The sequence below is a fragment of the Notolabrus celidotus genome, chromosome 19 (assembly GCF_009762535.1).
Source record: "Notolabrus celidotus isolate fNotCel1 chromosome 19, fNotCel1.pri, whole genome shotgun sequence".
In the NCBI taxonomy this organism is placed as follows: Eukaryota; Metazoa; Chordata; class Actinopteri; order Labriformes; family Labridae; genus Notolabrus; species Notolabrus celidotus.
In genome coordinates this window covers 30772270-30783235 of record NC_048290.1, presented here as the reverse complement: position 1 = coordinate 30783235, position 10966 = coordinate 30772270, and the positions used below count along the sequence as shown (strand labels likewise).

Sequence of the window (10966 nt, the reverse complement as noted above, 5' to 3'; positions counted from 1 at the left end):
CACTGCCTTGAAAGAAGTTAGGTTGGGTTTAGCATTTCCAATATGGCTTCAGAAACAGATGGATGACGTCACGGATACTACATCCATTAATTAAACAGCCTTTGTGCTGAACCCTGTGGTGCTTGTGAAAGTGATTGTGAACACTCCTCACCAGCATTGCTGAATAGCCTACATCATATCAATGAAAAAAAGGTTTTTCTCATTGCTGCCTTGAAACAGCTTTAAAACGTATGTCAGTGTAGCCTGACATGCATTGAATAAATGTAATTTAATCTCTGTCAGGTTCCATCTCTTTATCTCATCAGTAATAATCTGTCCTGTTCTGTGTCTCACACAGTAATACAAAAGGAAGTTCAAATGAGTGAGACTGTCAAGGGTTTGGTCTCCATTAAAAAGGTGCAAATTAAGGGCTAGACATATGAACACAACACAACACAGAAGCAAATTAGTATCTGTTACATGCTTTTAAATCTCTTAGAATCTCTCCAGGGCACCTAATCACTCATCCTCATGGGTGTAGATCTGTAAAACACTTTTTTACTCTGTTATTCAATGTTTCAGCAGGCTATGTCTTCCTTATTTCTTCTCTTTACTGTACATTTTACAAGTGTTACTGAGCATTTCAGTGCTGCACAATGTTGCTTCATTGAGATATACAGTTAGGCCCAAAAATATTTGGACAGTGACACAAGTTTTGTTATTTTAGCTGTTTACGAAAACATATTCAGGATACAATTATATAATCAATATGGGCTTAAAGTGCAGACTCTCAGCTGTAATTTGAGAGTATTCACATCCAAATTGGAGCAAGGGTTTAATACACACAGCCGCCTCTTTTTCAAGGGACCAAAAGTAATTGGACAATTGACTCAGAAGGCTGCAAAAAGGCTGCATGGGCTCTTCCCTCATTAACCTGTCATCAATTAAGCAGTTAAAAGGTCTGGAGTTGATTCCAGGTGTGGCGTTTGCATTTGGAAGCTGTTGCTGTGAACACACAACATGCGGTCAAAGGAGCTCTCAATGGAGGTGAAACAGACCATCCTGAGGCTGAAAAAAAAGAAGAAATCCATCAGAGAGATAGCAGAAATGTTAGGAGTGGCCAAATCAACAGTTTGGTACATTCTGAGAAAAAAAGAGTGCACTGGTGAGCTTGGGAACTCAAAAAGGCCTGGACGTCCACGAAAGACAACAGTGGTGGATGATCGCAGAATCCTTTCCATGGTGAAGAAAAACCCCTTCACAACATCCACTCAAGTGAAGAACACTCTCCAGGAAGTAGGTGTATCAGTATCTAAGTCTACCATAAAGAGAAGACTTCATGAGAGTAAATACAAAGGATTCACCACAAGGTGCAAACCATTAATCAGCCTCAAAAATAGAAAGGCCAGAATTGACTTTGCCAAAAAACACCTGAAGAAGCCAGCCCAGTTCTGGAACAGCATTCTTTGGACAGATGAGACTAAGATCAACCTGTACCAGAATGATGGGAAGAAGAAAGTTTGGAGAAGAATTGGAACAGCTCATGATCCAAAGCACACCACATCTTCTGTAAAACATGGTGGAGGCAGTGTGATTGCATGGGCATGCATGGCTTCCAATGGCACTGGGTCACTTGTGTTTATTGATGATGTGACAAAAGACAGAAGCAGCCGGATGAATTCTGAAGTGTATAGGGATATACTTTCTGCTCAGATTCAGCCAAATGCAGCAAAGTTGATTGGACGGCGCTTCACAGTACAGATGGACAATTATCCAAAACATACTGCAAAAGCAACCCAGGAGTTTTTTAAAGCAAAGAAGTGGAATATTCTGCAATGGCCGAGTCAATCACCAGATCTCAACCCAATCGAGCATGCATTTCACTTGCTCAAGACAAAACTTAAGGCAGAGAGACCCACAAACAAGCAGCAACTGAAGACAGCTGCAGTAAAGGCCTGGCAAAGCATCACAAAGGAGGAAACCCAGCGTTTGGTGATGTCCATGGGTTCCAGACTTCAGGCAGTCATTGCCTGCAAAGGATTCTCAACAAAATATTGAAAAGTAACATTTTACTTAGGGTTATGTTTATTTGTCCAATTACTTCTGAGCCCCTGAAATGAGGAGCGTTTGTATAAAAATAGCTACAATTCCTACATGTTTAATCATATATTTTTGTTCAACCCCTTGAATTAAACCTTAAAGTCTGCACTTCAATTCCGTTGTAGTTGTTTCATTTCAAATCCAATGTGGTGGCATGCAGAGCCCAAATCATGAAGATTGTGTCACTGTCCAAATATTTCTGGGCCTAACTGTACATTTGGTTGTCATTTATTAATAATAATAATAATAATACCTAAGTTTTATATGGCGCTCTTCAATAATTCAAAGACGCTATACAAGAGAGACAATAAATAAATACAATAAAGACATATAAGACAAGCAGACGTATGGGACGTATTTAGTAATGGGAGTGAGGAGGTTGGAGTCAGAGGATCGGAGGCGGCGGGAGGGGTGGTAGTACTGGAGAAGGTCAGTGAGGTATGGGGGGGGGGCAGGTTATTGAGGGATTTGTAGGTAGTGAGCAGGATCTTGAAATGGATGCGCTGTTTTACGGGGAGCCAGTGGAGCTGTTGAAGGACAGGGGTGATGTGGTCTCTGGAGCGGGAGTGGGTGAGTAGCCGGGCAGCAGAGTTCTGTACGTATTGTAGTTTTTGTAGATGGGAGGAGGGAAGACCATACAGGAGGCTGTTACAGTAGTCGAGTCGTGAGGATATAAAAGCATGAATTAGGGTTTCAGCAGCGGATTTGGAGAGAGTGGGACGGAGGCGGGCGATGTTGCGGAGGTGAAAGAAGGCAGTTTTGGTGATGTGACGGATGTGGGGTTGGAAGGAGAGAGTCTGATCGAAGATGACGCCAAGGTTTTTGATCTTTACTGTAACATTTTTAAGTGCCAACATCATTCAATGTGAACCCACATGAAACATCAATCCTTCCATCAATCAATCAATCAATCCATCCATCCATCCATCCATCCATCCATCCATCCATCCATCCATCCATCCATCCATCCATCCATCCATCCATCCATCCATCAATCCTTGTATAGCACCAAATCACAATCTCAAGACACTTTAACAAACATAGCAGGTCTAGACCATACTCTGTGTTTAATTATTACAATGACCCAACATCAAGACAAGATACAACCCATTCCCCCATCTCATCTTAATCCACCATGAGCATTGCACCTCGTATTTAGCTAGTTACAGCGTAGAGGAAAAACTTCCTTTAACAGGCAGAAACCTCGAGCAGGACCAGACTCTTGTTAGACAGCCATCTGCCTCGACACATGAGCAGTTATTTCTTCAAGCACAGTAAGTTGAAGTAATATGCTATTATTTCCATGTGAATTTACCTTACCAAGTAAATCATATTGATGGGCAGGATTTATGCTTTTTTTATTTTTTACATTATATAAGAAGGAAAAAATATTGTAACCACTTTACATAATAGTTAGCAACTTTCTTACCTGTGCTGACAATTTCTGTGATAAAAAGAATGTGAACTACTGTTCAGATTTATATGCAAACTGCTTGTATTGTCTTGGTTAGGGTTAACCAAATCTCCATCAGTGGCAACTGGTCTTGATTTCAACATGTATATACTGAATTTGATTTTTAGGATTTGTAATCTCCTTTCTTCCCCATAGATAATAAAATAAAGTTGCATGTTAATGTGTATTGCAGAGAAAGTTGTGCTTCACATTAGTTTTCCACTTTCTCATCTCAGCTCTAGTTAAGTACTGTAGCAACAATGTCAACAAACAAACATCCATCCATCATGAGAGAGTGGAGTAAGTTTATCACATGAAGTGAGAGCTACAGGAAGAGACACTCTCTCTGCAGCCCACCTCAACACACTCACAGTCATGAGCACTACTCTAGTCTTACTGTCTTCACTGCTCTGCAGAGAATAATAAAAAATGTCCTTAGGAGGTGATTAGACATCTAATTAGGCCATAAAGAAGAGATAAGTGATGCTGAACTAGATCATAAGGGGAATACCTTTTTCACTCTCACTTATTCTCTCCAAGGATCAAACCACCTAACAAGTCAGTGCACAGCCGTCACAATAACCATACCTAATGGTTTAAAGTGGTTGCAAGCGAATGAACAAAGTGACTGAAAGTCTTTTGGTGACACTACTTACACGACAGATTTTCTGAATGGGAAGGACTGATGCAAGTATCTTTTAAATGTATGATCTGACAACTATGACAGCCAAATTCAACCTGATCCTTTTCCGGTCTGTCTCTGATCTGTCACGGCACAGGAGTCGATAGGTTTCTATTATAGTCAAAGTGTTAAATCCCACTGGATCCACTCTATTGTGTTCCAGCTGCTCCTCTGATCCAGCACGCCGGAGCCCTCCAGATCAGATACTCAAGACTTCGGTTTTGCCAGATGCAGGAGCACGACGCATAAATCTCAAAAGAGAAGATCGAGCGGGACAGGAAGTCAGGCACGAACACAAAATTAAAACAAAGTTTTCAGAATAAAACCACTCCGTGGTATCGCCAGATTGTTTTTCACTTAACTATGGCAACAAACTGTCATAATGAGCAAAGCCAGGCCTGGAGTAAACATGACAGAGGTTTTCAGAGGACCAGAAAGACAACATGGAGGAGGAGAGGAGTCAGATATTCATTACTGTAATATTTAACGTGAGAAAACCTCGGCCACATGACTCCAGCTGTCCGGTGGTCCTGCTCAAGGCTGCATTCTGATAACGCAACCAGTGGGTGTTGATGGATGAGAGAGCATGGAGCCAGACCGCAGCGGATCAGAGATGGACCAGATGCAGATCTGGTGGAAGTCCCGGGTAAGGCTTCCTGAGTGTAAAATTTGAATGGCACTTTTTAGTACTCTTGCAGGTGACGGGCTAAACGGCCAAATGTATCCCCCTTATCTTTACTTAACATGGCCTCACCTGAAACCATGCAATTCCTCCTACTCTTGAAACCAAAAGTTAGGTCTTAAAACTTGCAATTTCCTCAACACAGCCTCTTTCTTGAGCCTCTTTTTCATCCATACCTCATGATCGATTCAGCATTTACATGTTGGTTTGGATCACGCAGGGATCAGAGGCCTGCATACTCCCTCTTGCAAAAACACATACAGAGGCAATCCAGCAACCACATGCTTGTTTCATTTCATTTTACAATAGTTCAATAGGTGACTTGATCAACAGCATTCTACTTCAGCATATTTACATACTGCTGACACTTTAGCCACAGGGTTGCCAATGCTAATGCTACTGCAACAGACTGTCCTGTGTTTTATGTTTTTGCCTTCTGAACAATATGTCCCTATAGAGATTTACTGTAGGCTGCCGTACAGCAGATGTTGTTGTAGTAACCTGGCTGGCTGTGCATGTGTGGTCATGTAATAAAGCTTAAGCCGTGGGTTGAATTCCACATTGTTGACCTGTAGATCATTTCTTTATTAAGTATATAAAGTTAGATGAACCCAGAATGATTGGGTACCAAGTTGCTTTAGCGTTTGGGTTCTGCCACAAGTTGTACTCAGTGACTGTTGACAGTAAATGAGTAAGAAATGCTGATCTGCAATTAATTAGAAATGCCCAAGTCGGCTCGGATCCAATGGTTCAGATTATGGTCGGGACACCTCTAGCTAAGAATCCATCAGACCTTTTCTGCCTAGGGTACAAACTTGCAGATGAAAATGAACAAATTAACTTTTTAATATGATGTGTATGAGATGTATCTTCAGTGAGATGTGAGCTTGAAACCTGAGTTGCTCTCACATGAACACAAAAAGTGTCTAAAGTCCATAATCCTGTTCAGTTACAACACTGTAAAACATTATAGCCCCAATTAGTTATATCCATTAACGTTTTTTCTTTAACTCAAAGAGCATAAAGAAGTTTTAGACTTTGAACTAAGCTATATTATATGAGTGTAAAAATTGCAAGAATGTTTGGACAATTTAGATATTTTGTCATGTTCAATGAACTTGCATTTTCAAGTTCCAAGTTTAAAAAATAAAAGAACAAAAGAAGTGGGAATAGGAGATTTTGATATGAGTTTATATCTATTTATTAAGATGAATTTATTTTCTCTCTATTATGTTCTTTTACACTTTTCCTTTGGCTGTAAGAGGATGCATGTAGTGCTGTTGATAGTTTAGTGAAAGGAAAGGTTGGAGACTTTTAAGTTTAGCCAATTCTTCTTCGTCCACCATCCTGCCTACAACCTTTTTGGTTTGGTTCCTTTAACATTTGTATCGTATGAGAAAAAAAAACGTAAAAGGGTGCACGATATTATTTTCTTTGTGAAGCTATCTCTGTTTTACCTGACACTAGCTAGTTTGCATGGTCAATAATGCTAGCTTGAAAACCATGATGTTGGTGGTTTGAGGATTTTAACATAGCCTACTGGTATACAGACTTACAATCATCTGTCAAAATAACTGAAGTGAAAAAAAATTAGAAACAGAAATTCTCCTAGCTTATAAAGACAAGTAAAAAAAAATAGTCAAGTTATTTTACCTATAAAACAATGTAATTATTTTACCTATGTAAATTTCAAGAACAACTTGAAATGTACATTGAAACAACAGAGAAATATGTTTGTTCAACTAGGTAAGACAAACTTTATACTACAAGTTAAAACTATATGATTCCTTGTTTTAACTTGCAGTATAAAGTTGAATCAATGAAATATCAAAAGTTGATTAACATACATAACTTAAACTACAATATTGTGACAACTAGTACATTATAGTTAAATCAACTTTTTGAACTTTGATTTTGGATTTAAGACAAAGCAAGTTTTGAAGTTGAATGAACTTACATTTTCAAGGCAGCAGGGGAATTTACATTTCAAGTTAACCCAGCTTGAAATGTCTTACAGTGAATTAAGACCTCAATGCTGTGTTTCACTCTTTTATTCAAACAATGCAAAAAAAATAATGCTAACAGGCAGCCATTGGCCAAAGCTTCTCAATAGGTGAGTTCTTTAATAGTGCTATCTAAGATCCATTCTCCATTCAATTAGGTTGTTTGTTTGTATGTCCAATTTGACATGTCAAATGATAGGTCTGATAAAAAGACAATGTATTTCAACAATATTAACCTGATGTGATTTCTCTCTCTCTCTCTCTCCCTCTCTCCCTCTCTCTCTCTCTCTCTCTCTCTCTCTCTCTCTCTCTCTCTCTCTCTCTTGGCTGCTTTTAAGGCAGGGATAAGCTAAAGGTCAATTCAAATATTTGACATTATTTTCTTCGTTCTATGACACTAGAGCTGGTTTCAACATATAAATGAATGGAATAGTAAAGTTTCAAATGCAAGTTCATAGCTGGGTAAATTGTATTTTAACCATGTGAACACAATACAAATAGTAATACCACTGCTGTTGTGTGATTATATAATATAAGAGGTGTAGGTTTTTATAGGTAAATTATGTAAAACAATATTTATAGCAAACCACTCCATGACCTCTCAGTGTCCTGTGGTCACACTTTTTAGAACCACTGTTGTGACTTTTGACTTTGACCAAATAAATCTGTCATGTGAAGAATAAGCAGGTTGATGAATGTGGTGCCTTTTCCGGATAATGCTGTCTAATAGCCTCAAACAAAGGCATTCATCTCGTGCTATTAAAATGCTGCTCAGCCTGCGGACAATAGCCTACCGTGGGAACAATAACTTGCACAAGTTCATTTAGAACTATAATTGATTAACAGTTTGCCACCTCAATGAATGCCAAGCTACACTGTTAATGATTCAACAAGGTAAGTTATCTCAACAAGATAAAGTATAAGATTAATGTACATTAATACACAACTTCACATAGTGACGTTTAAGTGAGTCTTGTCGCATCTGAGACGACAGGATGCCAGACAAATCTGTAATCATTAAGCCATTTGGAAAAAATATCACAACAAAATACAAAGATTATGTAATTATAGGTTCAGATATGGAATGGAAAAGATATTCAATGATTTTTTTTTTACCCTTGTTTTATACATTTCTATAAAGTGCGTTAAAATGCCAGTGTCTCCTCCATACACCAGTCTCTCACTCTGCAAAAGATAACAGACTCGAAGCCCACAGTGATTGTCTCAGCGCGCCGTGCGTCTGTCGGCGCTGCCAAGACCTCAAAGGACTGGTTATCTGAAGAGCATCATGTTCCATACAAAGGTCCTTATTTATTTCACTTTTAAGCGTTTCGGAACACGCAGTCATCCAAGCCTGCAGGACAAAAGCTGTCAGAAGCATGATCTCCTCAAATTTTACAAGCGACCTACATTTCTGACTAAGGTGATCGAAGCCGTGCAGCCTGCCTGGAGAAGCCCGACGGTCTGGGGTCCTCGAGGCACATGACGGAGCTTTGATCGAACAGACTTGTCAGTGCCGAGAAAAGCACACTCGTGTACCAATCAACCATGTCAGTAACTCAAATGTGTGTCTGAGCTGAGCTTTTTTTTTTACCTTCATTTGCGGGGATGCACAATGCTCCAAGCAATGCCAGACTCCAAACCCATGTCCACGCCACCAAACGAATGCCCAAACTCCACCAGCGAGATTGCATGGCGCATCCGAAAATCACAACCGGTAACAGGGGGGAGATTTGATCCTATACGACCCTAGCTTCAGTCACCATGAAACGGGATGCCGTAAAGAAACCATTTGTTTCGTCACGCGTCCGCTCAAAGTAAGGGGAGCTCATACTAATCGGTGGGGTAGAGGGAAATACTGAAGAGACGTGTGCGCTCTGGATTTGGAGAGGCGGGCGGCGCGCCGGGGGGGCGGAGTGAAGCGCAAGTCTCCCCAATCACAGCAGATCCTCTACAGGTAATGCACAATGCTGCGGTATATACCCACGTCTTCAAATGACTATTAAATACTGCGCTCGTGCAGCTTAATCACTTTCTGATGCTACAACCGAGACTGTCATTCTGCATGAGTGAGAGACTCTTGAACTGAGCGGCGGCTCATGACTTGAAGCCCCCGTTAAGACGCACAAACACTTCTAGAGACATGCAACTATGCGTATTCCATACCTCCTGCTGCATGGCACTTCAGTTAAGTTGTGAGCGTCATATCGAATATCAACTTTTTACGCGCTATAGTCACACGAGATGTGTTTAAAGAAGATGAATCATTGCACAAACCACCTACAGTCCAATATTTCACCAATCATTGGAACATCACAGAAATGATTTCTTAGCAGACAGAGTTTCATCAGTCCCCCTGGCACTATAAATGCTATAGTAGTTCCCCCTGGAGACAGCAATAGAATGTCATGCATGTGCCAACCAAAACCTTTACAGAGAATGGGGACAATAGAATGCCTGAGCCATGCAAATTATCATTCCTATACAATGTGACGGCGGGGTGCTGTGTTGGGGTCACAAAGCCTCACCACAAGCAATACAAAATAAATATGAAGTAGCAAATGAATATACTACATGGTACAATCAAACATAAGCCTATATTTCTTGTTATACAGTCAGGTAGCACTTCCCCCACCCTATATATTTTACACTGGTTATTGTGAGATTTACTGATATCCTTAGGGCAACATGACAAGTAGAGTATAGCCTTGCCTTACTGTGAGGTCCACCATATATTTTTTTCTATCTGGTAACCATTGTTGGCTAAAATATAACACAGCCTTGGTTGACTATTTTGTATTTTGTTATTGACTTGTATACTGCAATGAGTCTTTCAATGCCCAATAATGAAGAATACTTAATTTTTAAAAAAGAATGATAATGAAAACAATAAAAATGTAAACAAACTGTGTGTAGTGTATGTCACAAGTGAAGACCAATCACTCTAAAAAGTCTGAGCTTTTTTTTTTCTCCTGTATGTGCTTGTTTCCTTTATGCACTTCTTCTTATTATTATTAAAGCTGCAAGTGGTAACAACTTTGTGGAATCACAGTTAAGACCCAAAATGAACATATTACATTTTTTAAAGGTCTTACTAGTTTTTTTGATCACATATACTATTTTTGTATCTTTTTGTTTACTCCAGTCAGGTTAGCATGTTGTGACCAAGCGGCAACCTACGGTCTTAAAATATGAACCCCGAATAAGACATGGCCGACTTGATTGACAGGCGGGCACACTGTAGCTGTTAGTGAAAAGGCTAAAGGCCTGCCTCTTTACTTCACACTAGCTCGGATGAAGTCTGGTTGTGCTCGGCATTTCCAATATGGCCCCTGCTGACGATTGGCTTCAAATCAGTGCTCAGAAACAGATGGTTGACACTACGAATACTACCTCCACTTTTTATACAGTCTATGGTTGTGACCAGTCATCAAACTTACTGTCACAGGGAACAATACTTGCATGCATACAGGACCTGTATGAAACTGAGAAAGCAACCAAACTGGAACTTCTGAAAAGTGCATTGTCAATTAACATGGGAGGTTGGTGAGTAATCAGAATTACTTTGGATTAATTGTTCACCATACCAACACTGATTGTGCAGTGTTGCACTCCTTTGCTGTATCAATTCAAAACACAGAAGAATGACACTACAGAAACCTGTGCCCAGCACTTAAAAGTGTCAGAGCAGTGGGCTATTGCAAGCAAAGTGAAGGCAGTGCACAGAATATGACAGCAGCAGCAAAACTCCTGACATATGAAAATATGCCTTGCATTATGCACAGTTTTTGCTACGTCAGAAGAATATGTTGACAAAAGGCCTCAAACTGGTCGGACACTTAAAACATAGTCTTGCAGTATAGCAAAACTGCGACAAGTACGAGTGGAGATAATAGGAGAAAAAACAAAGATACATTCAATGATTTGAAAGTGAAACAGAGATAATAAACAGTTTTCAAAATGTGATATCAAGTTCCCCTATATGAAGCTCTTCAGAACAGTGTAGGTGCCGGCACCTCCAAAGTGTGAATATCTATTAATATAGACCCCCACTCCCAGCACAACCC

At 39.9% G+C, this 10966-nt stretch overlaps 1 protein-coding gene across 1 annotated transcript in view; it reads right to left on the bottom strand.

Moving 5' to 3' along the window:
* The window catches only part of LOC117831612 (ephrin type-A receptor 5), an 88801-nt gene extending 79975 nt beyond the window's left edge, over positions 1-8826 (bottom strand). The window contains exon 1 of the mRNA XM_034710379.1: positions 8494-8826. Within this exon, the coding sequence (XP_034566270.1) occupies positions 8494-8593 (100 nt within the window). The 5' untranslated portion in view covers positions 8594-8826. The remainder of the gene's footprint in view (positions 1-8493) is intronic.
* Positions 8827-10966: the final 2140 nt, after the last annotated feature.